Below are 19477 nucleotides of genomic sequence, written 5' to 3' on the forward strand. Positions count from 1 at the left end.
GCTCATGGCCAACACCGGTGATGAATATCTAAACCGGTCTCGGGCCTCCCCTACGTCTTTGGTGGGAGCGGTAGTGTCGGTAGTGGTGATGGTGGTCGCAGTAGTGGTGGTGGTGGTGGCAGTGACAGTAATGATGGTAGTGGCGGTGGCAACAGTGGCAGTGGTGGTGGTGCTGGCGTGGTGCTGGCCACCCACCTCCTCGAGTGCCGTGCCAGCCTTCATAGGTGCTCGCGAACAGCACTTGCCCAAAAAGTCTGTTAAGGCTACACGGGGGATCTTTGCCTTTGGTGGTGTAAGTGGTGGTGGCGGTGCGAGCGCCGGGGCGCTAGCGTCGCGACTCACGTTGGTGACGCAGACGAGCGCCACCAGGAAGGTTCCCACGGCCACCAAGAGGGTGAACTTCTCACGGTGGCGCTTGAGAATCGGGAAGTCGTCGATGAGGCCAGTGATCACTGCCTCCATGCCACCCATCTGCATGCACACGGATGGGTTACTACGTACACACGGGGTGGGTCACTACGTACACACAGGGTGGGTTATGTACACACGGGGTGGGTCGCTACGTACACACAGGGTGGGTTACTACGTACACACAGGATGGGTCGCTACGTACACACGGATGGGTCGCTACGTACACACGGGGTGGGTCACTACGTACACCCGCGGTGGGTCACTACGTACACACAGGGTGGGTCACTACGTACACACAGGGTGGGTCGCTACGTACACACGGGGTGGGTTACTATGTACACACAGGGTGGGTCACTACGTACACACAGAGTGGGTTACTATGTACACACAGGGTGGGTCACTACGTACACCCGCGGTGGGTCGCTACGTACACACAGGGTGGGTTACTACGTACACACAGGGTGGGTTACTACGTACACACGGAGTGGGTTACTACGTACACACGGAGTGGATTACTACGTACACACAGAGTGGGTCACTACGTACAAACAGGGTGGGTCACTACGTACACACAGGGTGGGTCACTACGTACACACAGGGTGGGTCGCTACGTACACACAGGGTGGGTCGTTACGTACACACAGAGTGGGTCACTACGTACACACGGGGTGGGTCACTACGTACACACGGGGTGGGTCACTACGTACACACGGGGTGGGTCGCTATGTACACACAGGGTGGGTCGCTACGTACACACGGAGTGGGTCGCTACGTACACACAGGGTGCGTTACTACGTACACACGGGGTGGGTTACTACGTACACACGGGGTGGGTCACTACGTACACACAGAGTGGGTCGCTATGTACACACAGGGTGGGTCGCTACGTACACACAGGGTGGGTTACTACGTACACACGGGGTGGGTCACTACGTACACACGGGGTGGGTCGCTACGTACACACGGGGTGGGTCGCTACGTACACACAGGGTGGGTTACTACGTACACACAGGGTGGGTCACTACGTACACACAGGGTGGGTTACTACGTACACACGGGGTGGGTCGCTACGTACACACAGGGTGGGTCGCTATGTACACACAGGGTGGGTCGCTACGTACACACACGGATGGGTTACTACGTACACACGGGGTGGGTCACTACGTACACACAGGGTGGGTCGCTATGTACACACAGGGTGGGTCGCTACGTACACACACGGATGGGTTACTACGTACACACGGGGTGGGTCGCTACGTACACACAGAGTGGGTCGCTATGTACACACAGGGTGGGTCGCTACATACACACGGGGTGGGTCGCTACGTACACACAGGGTGGGTTATGTACACACAGAGTGGGTCGCTACGTACACACAGCGTGGGTCGCTATGTACACACGGGGTGGGTCGCTACGTACACACAGAGTGGGTCGCTACGTACACACAGGGTGGGTCGCTACGTACACACGGGGTGGGTCGCTACGTACACACGGGGTGGGTTATGTACACACAGGGTGGGTCGCTACGTACACACGGGGTGGGTTATGTACACACGGGGTGGGTCGCTACGTACACACGGGGTGGGTTGCTACGTACACACAGGGTGGGTCGCTACGTACACACAGGGTGGGTCACTACGTACACACAGGGTGGGTTGCTACGTACACACGGATGGGTCACTACGTACACACAGGGTGGGTCACTACGTACACACAGGGTGGGTCACTACGTACACACAGGGTGGGTCGCTACGTACACACGGAGTGGGTCACTACGTACACACAGGGTGGGTCGCTACGTACACACAGAGTGGGTCGCTATGTACACACAGGGTGGGTCACTACGTACACACAGAGTGGGTCACTACGTACACACAGGGTGGGTCACTACGTACACACAGGGTGGGTCGCTACGTACACACGGAGTGGGTCGCTACGTACACACAGGGTGGGTCGCTACGTACACACAGGGTGGGTCGCTACGTACACACAGGGTGGGTCGCTACGTACACACAGAGTGGGTCACTACGTACACACAGGGTGGGTCACTACGTACACACAGGGTGGGTCGCTACGTACACACAGAGTGGGTCACTACGTACACACAGGGTGGGTCGCTACGTACACACGGGGTGGGTTGCTACGTACACACGGAGTGGGTCGCTACGTACACACAGGGTGGGTCGCTACGTACACACAGGGTGGGTCACTACGTACACACAGGGTGGGTCGCTACGTACACACGGGGTGGGTCGCTACGTACACACGGGGTGGGTCACTACGTACACACAGGGTGGGTTATGTACACACAGGGTGGGTCACTATGTACACACAGGGTGGGTTATGTACACACAGAGTGGGTCACTACGTACACACAGGGTGGGTTATGTACACACAGAGTGGGTCACTACGTACACACAGGGTGGGTTATGTACACATGGACGGACCACGAGATGGACGGATGTAAGGATGGACGACCAGGCAGGGTGGAGACACGGGACAGATACGTGGATGGACCAACGATGATCATACATAGAGTGAGGGAAAAAAGTATTTGATCCCCTGCTGATTTTGTACGTTTGCCCACTGACAAAGAAATGAACAGTCTATAATTTTAATGGTAGGTTTATTTGAACAATGAGAGACAGAATAACAATAAAAAAATCCAGAAAAACGCATGTCAAAAATGTTATAAATTGATTTGCATTTTAATGAGGGAAATAAGTATTTGACCCCCTCTCAATCAGAAAGATTTCTGGCTCCCAGGTGTCTTTTATACAGGTAACGAGCTGAGATTAGGAGCACACTCTTAAAGGGAGTGCTCCTAATCTCAGCTTGTTACCTGTATAAAAGACACCTGTCCACAGAAGCAATCAATCAATCAGATTTCAAACTCTCCACCATGGCCAAGGCCAAAGAGCTCTCCAAGGATGTCAGGGACAAGATTGTAGACCTACATAAGGCTGGAATGGGCTACAAGACCATTGCCAAGCAGCTTGGTGAGAAGGTGACAACAGTTGGTGCAATTATTCGCAAATGCAAGAAACACAAAAGAACTGTCAATCTCCCTCGGCCTGGGGCTCCATGCAAGATCTCACCTCGTGGAGTTGCAATGATCATGAGAACGGTGAGGAATCAGCCCAGAACTACACGGGAGGATCTTGTCAATGATCTCAAGGTAGCTGGGACCATAGTCACCAAGACAACAATTGGTAACACACTACGCCATGAAGGACTGAAATCCTGCAGCGCCCGCAAGGTCCCCCTGCTCAAGAAAGCACATATAAATGCCCGTCTGAAAATTGCCAATGAACATCTGAATGATTCAGAGGACAACTGGGTGAAAGTGTTGTGGTCAGATGAGACCAAAATGGAGCTCTTTGGCATCAACTCAACTCGCCGTGTTTGGAGAAAAAGGAATGCTGCCTATGACCCCAAGAACACCATCCCCACCGTCAAACATGGAGGTGGAAACATTATGCTTTGGGGGTGTTTTTCTGCTAAGGGGACAGGACAACTTCACCGCATCAAAGGGACGATGTACGGGGCCATGTACCGTCAAATCTTGGGTGAGAACCTCCTTCCCTCAGCCAGGGCATTGAAAATGGGTCGTGGATGGGTATTTCAGCATGACAATGACCCAAAACACACGGCCAAGGCAAAAAAGGAGTGGCTCAAGAAGAAGCACATTAAGGTCCTGGTGTGGCCTAGCCAGTCTCCAGACCTTAATCCCATAGAAAATCTGTGGAGGGAGCTGAAGGTTAGAGTTGTCAAACGTCAGCCTCAACACATTAACGACTTGGAGAAGATCTGCAAAGAGGAGCGGGACAAAATCCCTCCTGAGATGTGTGCAAACCTGGTGGCCAACTACAAGAAACGTCTGACCTCTGTGATTGCCAACAAGGGTTTTGCCACCAAGTACTAAGTCATGTTTTGCAGAGGGGTCAAATACTTATTTCCCTCATTAAAATGCAAATCAATTTATAACATTTTTGAAATGCGTTTTTCTGGATGTTTTTGTTGTTATTCTGTCTCTCACTGTTCAAATAAACCTACCATTAAAATTATAGACTGATCATTTCTTTGTCAGTTGGCAAGCGTACAAAATCAGCAGGGGATCAAATACTTTTTTCCCTCACTGTACAGACGGACAGATGGATGGACATGTGGATGGAGAGAGGGACGTGTGCCTTCACTGGTTCATCACGCGCGATGCCAGCCAACGTGATCGCGACGTGACCGTGTATCTCGCTGCAGTTCAATGCAGCTTAGCTTCTTGCAGTGGACCGACGGACATCCCTGGCGCCTCCGGTGGCCTGCTTGGCGCGGAGGCGGAGGTGTGCAACGACGAGCGACGGCGACTACTCACGGCGCTGTCGATGCCCAGCGTGAGCAGCATAATGAAGAAGATGATGGCCCACATGGAGGCGCCGGGCAGGGTGGCGATGGCCTCTGGGTAGATGATGAACACGAGGCCAGCTCCTGCAGCACCAGCAACAGCAGCAGCAGCAGCAACACAAACAGCAGCAACACCAGCAGCAGCAGCACCAGCAGCAGCAACACCAACACCAGCAGCAGCAACAGCAGCAACGTTTTCCCATGGTGTCATCACGAAGAGTGTCTGTTAGTCCATTTGTCCATTCATCCGTCTATCTCTCCGTTTGTCTATCTGTCTGGCTATCATCTGTCCAAACATCCATCTGTTCGTCTGTGGGTCTATCTCTCTCTATCCATCTGCATGTCCATCTGTCCATCTACACCTATCTCCAGCCATCCATACATCTTTCCTTTCATAGAAATTTTCTGCCCATCTATCCATAAATCCATCCATCCATTTACCCATCCATCCATCTATTTATTTATCAATCCCACCATCCATCCGTCCATCCATATACATCCACGTTTAATGCACACAACTGCCCACGGACAGGTCGCGCAGAGGCAGTATCTGCAGTAGCGACGACAACAATTGTATACCGCAAGTTGAACAAGGTATAGTCCAATATACTGAACTCCAGTCACATTGTCGCAAGTCTTTCAGTGGCCTCTCGGTCATCAGAGTGCACATTGATAAGACTTTCAGTGCTGAAAGAGCAGAATCAGCTGCAGCAAATAACCCGCAGTTGGCGAGCAGCCGTCGGTTTCACCATTGTGTCAAACAAACAAACTAAATTAACCAAATAATGTAAATCCCCGATCGCGCCGTCAGCATCGCGTCATCCGAAGACGACGGTGCGACGTCCTGACGTGTTCGGTGAACGACGCGCGGAGGCGGATGTCACGAAGCCACATCCGAGATGCGCTCGAGTGACCTCTGGTTCACAGGCACGCCAGTGGGCAGCACCTGTGACAGTTTTTTGTTTGTGCCGTCATGGGGTGACTGTGCTGAGACCGAGGGGGTGCCCAAGACCGGTTCAGATAATCGCCACTGGTGGCGGCCATGGGTGGAAATTGAACTCGGGTCGCTGGGTTCGTAACGCAGCGCACTAACCGCAACGCTACCGCTCAGACACGGACGCACGCACAAAGACACATACAGTGACACACACACAGACACGGACACACGCACAAAGACACATACAGTGACACACACACAGACACGGACACACACACATACACAGAAAAGGACACATATAGGCATATACACACACAGACATGTACACAGACAGACACACAAGACAAAGATCCCCCGTATAGCCTTACACTGTTGGGGCAAGCGCCGTTAGCGAGCACCTATGAAGGCCGGCACGGCACACGAGGGGGTGGGTAGCCAGCACCACGCCCGGTAGCCTTCGTCTCCCTAGTGGCCATGTTTACACACCGCACCAGGTACTAATTTGAGACTGAGTCGACCTAGGGGAGGCCCTGGACAGGTTCAGATAATCATCACCGGTGTTGGCCATGAGCGGGAATCGAACTCGGGTCGCCGGGTTCGTAACACATGTGTGGTGTAGCGCGAACCGCTACACCACACAGACAGGCACATACGGACACACACAGAGATGAGGTACCGACCGTCTGTAGCCACGTCGTCTATTGGCACGTCGTGCTTCTTGGCCATGTAGCCGAGCAGCGAGAAGATGACGAAGCCGGAGAAGAAACTCGTTACGCAGTTGATGGAGCTCGTGATGAGGGCGTCCCTGCCAGGGCGGTGAAGCATACGCAGACATCGGTGCTCCCATCATCATCGTCGACACCGCCACCACTCCTACCATCAACACCATCAACACCACCACTCCTACCATCAACACCACCACTCCTACCATCAACACCATCAACACCACCACTCCTACCATCAACAACGCCACTCTTATCATCAACACCACCACTCCTACCATCAACACCACCACTCTTACCATCATCGTCATCACCACCACTCCTACCATCAACACAACCACTCCAACCATCAACACCACCACTTTCACCATCAACACCATCATCACGTCACCGTGAACACTCCACGTCATCGTGAACACTCCACGTCACCGTGAACACTCCACGTCACCGTGAACACTCCACGTCATCGTGAACACTCCACGTCACCGTGAACACTCCACGTCACCGTGAACACTCCACGTCACCGTGAACACTCCACGTCATCGTGAACACTCCACGTCACCGTGAACACGCCACGTCACCGTGAACACTCCACGTCACCGTGAACACTCCACGTCACCGTGAACACTCCACGTCATCGTGAACACTCCACGTCACCGTGAACACTCCACGTCACCGTGAACACTCCACGTCACCGTGAACACTCCACGTCACCGTGAACACTCCACGTCATCGTGAACACTCCACGTCACCGTGAACACTCCACGTCACCGTGAACACTCCACGTCACCGTGAACACTCCACGTCACCGTGAACACTCCACGTCACCGTGAACGCTCCACGGCATCGTGAACACTTCACGTCATCGTGAACGCTCCACGTCATCGTGAACGCTCCACGTCATCGTAAACACTCCACCACCACCACTCCACCACCACCACCACCACCACCGCCGCCGCCGCCGCCGCTGCCTTCGCTCCTTTGAAGAAGCGAAGACGGAATGAGATCCAGGCACTGCTTCTGAACCATTGAGTGGATAACGAATCTAAAATTACATCTTCAATCTGCCGTTGTTAATCCATACGGAAGAAGAAGACGAAGAAGACCTCACTTGTAGCAGTTGTTGTTGAACTTGTTGTAGCTGGAGAACGCGATGAGGACCCCGAAGCCGGCGCCCAGAGAGAAGAAAATCTGAGTGGCGGCGTCGATCCACACCTGGGAGGCGACAGGCACGGGAAAGAGGGTGAGATGTGGGGTGCAGTAGGGTGAGGTGTGGTGAGGAGTGAGGTGAGCTCTGGTGAGTCGGGTGACGTGTGATGAGGAGTGGGTGGTGAGCTGTGGTAAGGAGTGGGGTGAGCCGTGGTGAGCGGTGTGGTGTGTGTGTAGAAGAGCAATCCAAAGGGCGTATCTATTGTGTGCGGACTCTTTGCTGGAATCTGCCACCAGCGTCTTCATCAGATGATTGCCAGAACTGTGAAAGCCTCCCCAGGTGCTCGGCGTTACATAGGTTCTGTGACGTCATCACCACGCCCCCCCCCCCCCCACAGGTGAACAGGAAGTAGAAGAAAGAAATGGCCATAGGTCAATATGTATTAGATTTATTACAATCAATTATTCGATATGGTATGTGTTTACTTCTTTCGGACCGTACGTAGCCAACCAACCTTGCTAATTGGAGGTGCGGTAGGAACGACAACAAAAAAGCACAAAAAGCAGTTTTAAAGAAATTAGTTTGTCAATCTAGATGATTCAAAAGTGCATAGCTCCAGTGGCTTCCTAATATAGGACGGAAGAGCATTCCAGACGGCCGCAGAACCACAATGCGGTCACCACCGTCTTTGTTCGATGGCAAGCCAAAAGCCGCTGCTGCTGCCGCGAGAATGAGCGGAGTTTGTGTGATGATGGTTCATACTCGTTGACGAGATCAGCAAAGTATTGTGGTTCATTTGTGGCAAGCACTTTGTGTGTGATGAGCGCGACCTTATAATGTGTTCCTTCAGCAACCGGAAGCCAATGGCAGCTCAGCGACTACCAGACGGACATGGCCGGATCTTGCAGTACCCGTCACGACACGTGCCAGAGAATGTTGTACACGCTGCAGCTTGCTAATGTTTTTTTGCCAGACGTCCCGTAGAGTAGTGAGTTGTTGTAATAGAGCCTTGTCGATACTCTGTTACACGCCACCTTGCTGGCTACATCACGACTCAATAGTGGCCAAAAGTGTCGTAGAGCCCTGATATGAAAAAGCCCTGATATTGATATCGGAAGGAAGAGCGTTCCAGACAAGCCGCAGAAGCGCATCTGAAAGCACGCGTGATGCAGCGACCCTCTTCGTTCGATGGTTTTGCCAAAAAGCCGCCGCTGCTGCTGCTGCTGCTGTGAGGATGACCAGAGTTTGCTCAATGATTGTTTTTACGCTCCTTGACGAGATCAGCGAGGTGTTGCGGTTCGTGTAAGGCACTGTGAGTAACCAAGCAAACGAAGCGCAAGAAGCCGCAAGCCTCCGCTTGGACGACTGCGACGCGGAGCGGTGGTCGGGGTGCGTTCGGGGGTTAGAGGGGGGAGAGTGGAGCGAGAGCAAGTGAGTAAGCGAGCGCGGGGAAGGATTAAAAAAAAAACGAGACGAAAGGTTAGCTGAGGATTTACAAGAAGGGACGGAACGATCGCGACCTAAGATAGCACTCGGCTTGTGCCGTGCAAACAGAGGGCGCACCGCCAACGGAGCGCGGCTGGGTTTTTTTTAGCGCCCACGCCGTTACCGTTTGCAGATGCCGCCACACGGCTACTGGGGAGAAGTGGGGGTGACGATGCTGAATCCGGCAGGGTGCGAGGTCGGAGCGCAAAATACCGTGGGGGAATACCGCGGTCGACTAAGGGGGAGTTCGCTTGCGTTGTTCGAACGTCCGCACGCTTGATGTGGATTCAGGATTCAGGGTAATAATAATAATGCCATTCACAAGTTGTGGATGAATTACAACGAACATTTGTAGCTCACGTCTCGCTGCAATCACCCCCCCCCCCCCCCCCCACAGTTTAAATACGTTAAGTTTTACACTTTTATCATAACAACAATAATACTGATTCGCATCCTGGTAAAGTGTCACCGAGTCTCAAGACTGTCTTGCAGGAGGGTCCTGCTACATTGGGATGTTTGGCCGATTGAATTCGCCACTGCGTGAGACTTCACGATTCATGTTTGGAAGGTTAGAGACAGAGTGGGGTAGAGGAAGGTCTGTAGCCTGGACTTGAATAGGGAAAGTCAACAGCACGACGGCTGGGGGAAGGGAGCTCCAGACCATGGGGGCAGCAGTGGAGAATGAGCGACCTCCCATTGAGCGAAGGTTGACTGGAGGATTCGACTAAAGGCGTTGGTTGACAACGTGTGTATATGTGTACGTGCCAACCGTGCTAAACGGAGGTGCGGTGGAATCAAAATAAACCAACAGTGCCAATCTAGCAAGATGAAGGCTTCCCCATGCTGTGTCAATATGGGAGGTTGTTTTGACTATACTTCACCACGATGGTCAGTTCAGGTTTTAGCGTAGAGGGGAGTAGAGTGAGATGAGAGGGGAGAGGCAGGAGAGTGCGTGGATGGGAGTAGAGGCGGCAGGTGAATAAGTAGCCAGGGGCATAGTGAGATGTATACTGGACGTGGTGTGCCGGGAAGCAGCCCACCGAGAGCTGACGAAGGCGGCGCAAGTCCACGTTGAGGTACTCGTAGATGCCGTCCATGGCTCCGGGCAGCGTGACGCCACGCACCAGCAGCACGGTGAGCACTACGTACGGCATCGTGGCCGTGATCCACACCACCTGGGGCCCACAAACACACAACCACCACTAAAACACCGTCAAGACCACCACCACCCCAACTACCACCACAAACACACCACCACCACAACCACAACAACCACCACTAAAACACCGTCAAGACCACCACCACCACCACAACTACCACCACAAACACACCACCACCACAACCACAACAACCACCACTAAAACACCGTCAAGACCACCACCACCACCACAACTACCACCACAAACACACCACCACCACAACCACAACAACCACCACTAAAACACCGTCAAGACCACCACCACAACTACCACCACAAACACACCACCACCACAACCACAACAACCACCACTAAAACACCGTCAAGACCACCACCACCACCACAACTACCACCACAAACACACCACCACCACAACCACAACAACCACCACTAAAACACCGTCAAGACCACCACCACCACCACAACTACCACCACAAACACACCACCACCACAACCACAACAACCACCACTAAAACACCGTCAAGACCACCACCACCACCACAACTACCACCACAAACACACCACCACCACAACCACAACAACCACCACTAAAACACCGTCAAGACCACCACCACCACCACAACTACCACCACAAACACACCACCACCACAACCACAACAACCACCACTAAAACACCGTCAAGACCACCACCACAACTACCACCACAAACACACCACCACCACAACCACAACAATCACCACTAAAACACCATCAAAACCACCACCACCACAACTACCACCACAAACACACCACCACAACAACCACCACTAAAACATCATCAAGACCACCACAACTACCACCACAAACACACCACAACCACTAAAACACCGTCAAGACCACCACCACCACAACTACCACCACAAACACACCACCACCACAACCACAACAACCACCACTAAAACACCGTCAACACCACCACCACCACAACTACCACCACAAACACACCACCACCACAACAACCACCACTAAAACACTATCAAGACCACCACCACCACAACTACCACCACAAACACACCACCACCACAACCACCACCACTAAAACACCGTCAAGACCACCACCACCACAACTACCACCACAAACACACCACCACCACAACCACAACAACCACCACTAAAACACCATCAAGACCACCACCACCACAACTACCACCACAAACACACCACCACCACAAACACACAACCACCACTAAAACATCATAAAGACCACCACCACCACAACTACCTCCACAAACACACCACAACCACTAAAACACCGTCAAGACCACCACCACCACAACTACCACCACAAACACACCACCACCAAAACCACAACAACCACCACTAAAACACCATCAAGACCACCACCACAACTACCACCACAAACACACCATAACCACACAACCACCACTAAAACACCGTCAAGACCACCACCACCACAAATACCACCACAAACACACCACCACCACAAACACACAACCACCACTAAAACATCGTCAAGATCACCACCTACCACTTCTAGATTTAAAGCTTTCGTGACTGCAAGGATCCATACTCTTTGGTTCTATTCGGTAAAGTCACGTAGGTAAAAAATTAAACAACAAAAATCACGACATTTCGGCCACAACACAAGCGGCCTTCATCAGGTGAAGGGACCAGACTGTCTCGAGGACAGCGCTGGAGTGAACACAGCCAAGCTCAGACCGCGAACTTTAAGCTGTGTGCGAGGAAACAAGGTGCCTTGACAAAGGAATTAGCATAAAAAATAGCATTTGATTGGCCGACTTAGCAGGATGAACGGTGTAGAGGTGGTGTACATGCGGGTGAACATGCCGGTTGGCGAGGGGGGGAGGGGGAGTTTACCTATTGATGGTGTGAAAAGGGAATTTGTAAGAGCTGCGAAAGTTTGGGGTACCACTACTTGAAAAATATACTGTACCATTGAAATTAGTTTAATGTTTGGTTCGATTTAGAACATCTTTCCAATGGTTGCTTAATTTGAAACCATCTTCTCGGTTGAAATTGTGTCTGTGTTTGTAGATATGAATTGCCTCGTGAACAAATCTCTGATAAAAACCCGTGGGTTTGGTATCGGAGAAAATTATATCGTGATCACCCACAGCGTTGTAACAGTGATCAGCTACGGCAGAATAATTCGTTCTGCCGTGTTTCAAATCTGATTTCTGCTCGCGAATTCGGTCAGAGACATGTCGCTTTGTCTCCCCGATATAGCAATCACCGCAGGTACACCTCAATTTGTAAACCCCGGGGTACTGTAAGTCAGGAATGACATCCTTCACGGATGGGATCAGATCACGAATTTTGTGTACTGTATTGAACCGGACCTGGATCTTGTGTTTGTTTAGAATTTTGGAAATCTTTTTAGTAACGCCTGCTATATATGGTAGTGTGATGGTTTTGACCGGAGTATCAAGTGGTTGTTTCTGTATGGAGGGAGAAACAGCTTGGCGGATGGTATGGTCAGAGTATCCATTCCTTTTGAGGGCCAGGTGTCCATATTTTAATTCACTGGTCAGGTGGTGTTGGTCCGAAATGCAATGAGCCCTATGGTATAAAGTTTTGATGAGAGAATAATTTTGGGCTGGGTGGTGGTGGGAATCAGGTTTCAAGTAGGAATCTGTGTGGGTGGGTTTCCTGTAGACAGAATGCCCCAATGAGCCATCAGGTCTCCTCTTAAACAGAACATTTAAGAATGGTAGCTTGCCATCTTTCTCCACTTCCTACCACACCACAACTACCACCACAAACACACCACAACTACCACCACACAACCACCACTAAAACACCATCAAGACCACCACCACCACAACTACCACCACAAACACACCACAACTACCACCACACAACCACCACTAAAACACCGTCAAGACCACCACCTACCACGCCACAACTACCACAACAACCACACCACTACCACAACCACACAACCACCACTAAAACACCATCAAGACCACCACCTACCACGCCACAACTACCACCACAAACACACCACCACCACAGCCACACAACCACCACTAAAACACCGTCAAGACCACCACCACCACAACTACCACCACAAACACACCACCACCACAACCACCACTAAAACACCATCAAGACCACCACCTACCACACCACAACCACCACCACAACCACACAACCACCACTAAAACACCATCAAGACCACCACCGCCACACAACAACTACCACCACAAACACACCACCACCACAACCACACAACCACCACTAAAACAACATCAAGACCACCACCTACCACACCACAACTACCACCACAACCACACAACCACCACTAAAACACCATCAAGACCACCACCGCCACACAACAACTACCACCACAAACACACCACCACCACAACCACATGACCATACATAGAGACCCACCGACTTACAGAGAGACCCATAGTCTTATAAAGGGACCCATATACTTACATAGAGACCCATGGACCTGACAGACTAAGAGACTTACAGAGAAACCCATAGACTTGCATAGGGACCCACCGACTTACAGAGAGATCCATAGATTTACATAGACACCCATAGACTTACATAGAGACCCATGGACTTCAGAGACTCACAAATCTACAAAGAGACCCATAGACTTTCTCATACACCTACGGAGTTATTTACCCGCACCTCCAATTAGCACGGCTGGCTACGTACAGTGCGAAGAACGTTCGGCATACATCATCATCACCATCCACGGGCAGACAGTCCGTAGGTGTCCACTGCACATTTCGTCATTTGTTGTTTCCACTTTCATCTCTGTCTTGTGCCAACATGCTCAAGTAGTTGCCACATCTTTGCTGTCCTCCCTCCAATATGCGTCCAGCCAAACATACGTACGTACACCCGCAGGCATTAATTGCTCAAAATTAATTAATGGCCCGGTTATTGGTCGCGCCGGCGTCGACACGCTCCGAGCTCTCGCCTTGCCCGATGTCCGGATACCCTTCCAGAGGCTGAAGTAGAGGATGAGCAGCACCACGAAGAGGCAGATGGTGAGCTGCCAGCGAGGAAGTCCCAGGTTGTTGAGGCCGCTGCTGTCCTGCAGGTGCAGCACTCCTCTCCTGCAACGCGAATAAAGACGACGAGGATGATGGCAGCCGCCCCCCCTCCCACCTTCCTCGCGTGTGCCACGCAGAGCCTTGAAGCTCAGAATTTGTATTTAGACCGAAGGCCGTGGGTTCTATCGTGACCCCTGGAGTGTCTCCCTCTCCCTCTCTCTCTCTCTCCCCGTGGTGGTGTGGATTTTCCCCGTGTCCTCCGGTTTTTCCGTCCACATTTAGAATCAACGACGTCACGCGCTCAGAGTATTTGGCTGCTGTGAACTTCCACGTGTCGGTGATCAGTCCACTTCGTTGAGCTATCATTTGTGAAAGCCAGGTCGCTTCTGAAAAAGAGCTAAACAGCAGCTCAGTGGACCTTACCCGGTAAGATAAACATAGATAGATTATATATTGAACAGAATCGGATGAACCGATGAAGCTTTTGTTTGCAGATGTCCAACGGAGTTAAAGGTAACGAAGTGGAGATAAATAAATAAATTACAATAATACATCGGTACACATTGCATAAGTACATAAATTTCTGCAACAAAACATCAACCACAACACCACACCAAGACAACACACAGCCGCTCAATAGCATTTCACATACAAATTGAACTATCGGCATGTAGATATCGAGAGTCAGGTGCAGGAGCTCATGGGTCAGACCCAGGTGCCAAGAGGTTGACTGATGGTGCCAGGCTAGGTGCAGGAGACCATGGGACAGATCGAGGTGCCAAGAGGTTGACTGATGGTGCCAGGCTAGGTGCAGGAGATCATGGGATAGACTAAGGTGCCAAGAGGTTGACTGATCAGAATCAAAATGTTTATTCAACCTGCAGGAATCCGATGACTTATAATACGACTATAATGAGACTATAATAATAAGACTATAATGAGACTATAATAATACGACTATAATAAGACTATAACGATACTATAATAAGACTATAATGAGACTATAATAAGACTAAAACACTATAATAATAAGACTATAATGAGACTATAATAATACTATAATGAGACTATAATAATAAGACTATAATGACACTATAATAAGACTATAATGAGACTATAATAATAAGACTATGAGACTATAATAATAAGAGTATGAGACTATAATAATAAGACTATAATGAGACTATAATAATACTATAATGAGACTATAATAATAAGACTATAATGAGACTATAATAATAAGACTATAATGAGACTATAATAAGACTATAATGAGACTATAATAAGGCTATAATGAGACTATAATAATAAGATTATAATAAAACTGTTGGGCCAAGTGCTGTTTGTGAGCATAGCGAGCACCCTGATTAATGCAAGGCCGATGCCATAGCGTTAGCCACGTTGGCGAGATGTTAACTACCTCGCCTGGTATACAGGAGATCGTGGGATTCATCCCAACCCTGACGCCTGAAAATTTGGAGTTTACGTGTCTCTCTCCCCGTGGTCGCGTGGATAATTTCTCCAAGTCCTCCAGTTTTTCCCTCCACAATTAGAATCAACATCACACGTTTAGAGTATTCGGCTTCTATACATTTCCACGAGATAAGCCACTGCGTTGAGTTATCATGTGTGGCCAGGTCGCTTCTGAACAAGAGCTATACAGCTCAGGGGGCCTTACCTGGTAAAATGAATACGTAGTTTTATAGTTTTTAATGCGATAACAGTGGTCGCCATTCGCCAACAAGTGGCGGTGACGGCACCCCGGAGCATGTGCCAGGCTAGGTGCGCTTCGTGGCCCACGGCAAGAGGTTTGGGGGGCAGAGCGATCTTGAAAACCGGGAAAATCGTTGCCACTCAAGCAGTTGACTGGATTCCCGCTCGAGGCCAACACCAGCGACGAATATCTGACAGCACTTTTTCTTGTCCATGAGCTTACATTCACACGTCGCTTGGTTCAAGGCCGAGTCGACCTAGGTATGAGGCGCAGGTCCGGGTTCAGGTAATCGTCAATTTGGCCCGTTGGTGGGGCCTCGAGCAGGAATCAAACTCGGTTCTCTCTCTGCCGGAGGGTTCATAGCGTGTGCTCGGGCTACCCCCACACCTCCCCCACCCCAAACGACAATCTGCTGAAGGCTACGCGGGGAATCTTTATCTTTGTGTGGTGCTGACCTCGTGACGACCCTCGTGTGCTGTGCCGACCTGCATAGGCGCTCGCTAAAATGAGCAATTGTCCCAACGGTCTGCTGAAGGCTACACAGGGGATATTTGTTTGTTTTATATTCTAGGGGGTGTCGGGGGAAGAGAAGGGGGCAGGGGGGGCAGGGGGGGCAGGGGGGGCGGGGGCTCTTACTCACTCGTAGTACTCGGCTGATGGCGTGCTCTTGTACTTGGCGTACTTTGTGTGGAGGCCGCGGGGGGGCCGGGTGGAGCTGGGTGAGTGGTACTCGGTGCAGTTGGGCGTGTTCCAGGAGTTATTGCAGTGAGTCCACGGCAGGTCGCCCGTGAACGACGAGAAGAGGTAGTGCAGCGACCATGCGATGATCACGTTGTAGTAGAAGCCGACGTAGAGCGCGATGAGGATCACCGTGTAGCCCACGCCTACACGGAGACACGGAGACATCCAGATCCCCGCAACATGCCTACACGGAGACACAGAGACACCCAGACCCCCCAACATGCCTACACGGAGACACAGAGACACCCAGACCCCCCCAACATGCCTACACCAAGACATGGAGGCACCCGGAATCGCCAACACCTACACCGAGAGACGGAGACACCTAGACACCCGCACACCCGCACCGAGACACGGAGACCCCCCGCACGCCTACACTCAGACATGGAGAAACCAAAAACCCCCACAAGCCAACACCAAGATACGGAGAAACCCTAAAGCCTCATGCCAACACCAAGACAGGGAGACACCCAGACCACCGTATGCCTACATCAAGTCATGGAAACCCACAGACCCAAGCACGTCTACACCGAGACACGGGGACATCCAGACCCCATACGCCAAAATAGAGAGATAGAGACACTCAGATCCCCACAGCCCAACATCGAGACATGGAGACCTCCACACGCGTACACCAAGACATGGAGACACCCAGACCCCTGAAGCCTACACTGAGACATGGAGACACCCAGACCCCTGAAGCCTACACTGAGACATGGAGATATCAAGACCCCGCACGCGTACACCGAGACATGGAGACACCCAGACCCCTGCATGCCTACACTGAGACACGGACACATCATGAACCCGCACGCCTACACAGAGACATGGAGACACCCAGTCTCCTTGCATGCCCACACTGAGACACCCAGACCCCTCCAAGCCTACACTGAGACATGGAGACACGGAGACACCCGGACCCCTCGTGCCTACACCAAGACACTGAAACACCAAGACCCCCCGACACCGAGACATTGAGGACACCCTGACCCCCTAGGCCTAGACCGATGGAGACGCCCAGAGCCCCTAGGCCTACACCAAGACATGGAGACACCCAGACCCCCGCTTGCCTACACCGAGACATGGAGACACCCAGAACCTAGATGCCTACACGGAGACACGGAGACACCCGGACCCCCTAGGCCTACACCAAAACATGGAAACCTCCGCACGAGTACACCTAGACATGGAGACACCCAGGGCCTCTAGGTCTACACCAAGAAATGGAGACACCCAGACCCCCGCATGCCTAGACAGAAGCACGGAAACCCCAGAATGCCTACACGTAGACATGGAGACACCCAGAGCACCGAGGACTACACCAATACATAGAGAAACCCAGACCCACTAACACGGAGACACGGAAACATTCAGACCCCTCATGCCTACATCGAGACACGGGAACACGCACAACCCGCTCACCAACACCAAAACACGGAAACCCCCGCATGCCTACACGTAGACATTATACACCCAGACCGCTGCACGCCTACACCGAGACAAAGGAAACCCTCAGAACCCACACACCTACACTGAAACATGGAGACTCCCGCACCCCTACACCTAAACATGGAGACACCCAGAGCCCCTAGGCCTACACGTAGACATGGAGAGACCCAGACCGCTGCACACCTACACCGAGACACGGAGACACCCAGACCTGGCACGCCTACATAGAGACATGGAAACACCCAGACCACCGCGTGCCTATAGCAAGACACGGAGACACCCAGACCCCTCATGCCTACACCGAGACACGGAGGCAACCAGACCCCGCACGACAACACAGTGAGATGGAGAAACCCAGAACGCTGAATGCCTACACTGAGACACAGACAACCAGACCTGGCACACCTACACATAACGAGACAGAGAGACACCCAGACCCCTCATGCCTACACCGAGACACAGGAACACCCAGAACCTGCACACCAACATCAAAAACGGAAACCCCCGCATACATAGACATGAAGACAACCAGACCGATGCACGCCTACACCGAGACACGGAGACACCCAGACCTGGCACGCTTACACATAGACTTGGAAACACCCAGACCTCCGTACGCCTATAGCAAGACACAGAGACACCCAGACGCCTCATGCCTACATCGAAATACGAGAACACCCAGAACCCACACACCAACACGAAAACACAAAAACCCCCGCATGCCTACACACAGACATGGAGACACCCAGACCGCTGTATGTCTACAATGAGACACCAACACCCAGACCTGGCACACATACACATAGACATGGAAACTCCCAGACCTCCGTACACCTATAGCAAGACACAGAGACACCCAGACGCCTCATGCCTACACCGAGACACGGAAACACCCAGAACCCGCACACCAACACCAAAACACGGAAACCTACGCATGCCTACACATAGACATGCAGACACCCAGACCTGGCACGCTTACACATAGACATGAAACACCCAGACCTCCGTATGCCTATAGCAAGACACGGAGACACCCAGACCCCTCATGCCTACACCAAGACACAGGAACACCCAGAACCCGCACACCAACACCAAAACAGAAATCACTGCACGCTTACACATAGACATGGAGACACCCAGACCAGGCATGCTTACACATAGACATGAAACACCCAGAGCTGCGTATGCCTATAGCAAGACACGGAGACACCCAGACTCCTCATGCCTACACCAAGACACAGGAACACCCAGAACCCGCACACCAACACCAA

General features: G+C 51.7%; 1 protein-coding gene and 1 long non-coding RNA gene across 2 annotated transcripts in view; one reads left to right on the top strand and one right to left on the bottom strand.

Moving 5' to 3' along the window:
• The window catches only part of LOC142930910 (uncharacterized), a 559094-nt gene extending 546950 nt beyond the window's left edge, over positions 1-12144 (top strand). Inside the window, exon 2 of the long non-coding RNA XR_012946892.1 lies at positions 11824-12144. This is a non-coding gene — a long non-coding RNA (uncharacterized LOC142930910). The remainder of the gene's footprint in view (positions 1-11823) is intronic.
• The window catches only part of LOC116952052 (sodium-dependent noradrenaline transporter-like), a 69901-nt gene that overhangs the window by 22576 nt on the left and 27848 nt on the right, over positions 1-19477 (bottom strand). Inside the window, exons 4-10 of the mRNA XM_076074046.1 lie at positions 16657-16900; positions 14227-14365; positions 10144-10278; positions 7580-7683; positions 6427-6551; positions 4781-4893; positions 343-471 (exon numbers count right to left, since the gene is read on the bottom strand). Of these exons, the coding sequence (XP_075930161.1) occupies positions 343-471; positions 4781-4893; positions 6427-6551; positions 7580-7683; positions 10144-10278; positions 14227-14365; positions 16657-16900 (989 nt within the window). The remainder of the gene's footprint in view (positions 1-342; positions 472-4780; positions 4894-6426; positions 6552-7579; positions 7684-10143; positions 10279-14226; positions 14366-16656; positions 16901-19477) is intronic.

This window comes from Petromyzon marinus, chromosome 45 (genome assembly GCF_048934315.1).
Source record: "Petromyzon marinus isolate PM22_M1 ecotype Great Lakes invasive population chromosome 45, UKy_Petmar_22M1.pri1.0, whole genome shotgun sequence".
NCBI lineage: Eukaryota > Metazoa > Chordata > Hyperoartia > Petromyzontiformes > Petromyzontidae > Petromyzon > Petromyzon marinus.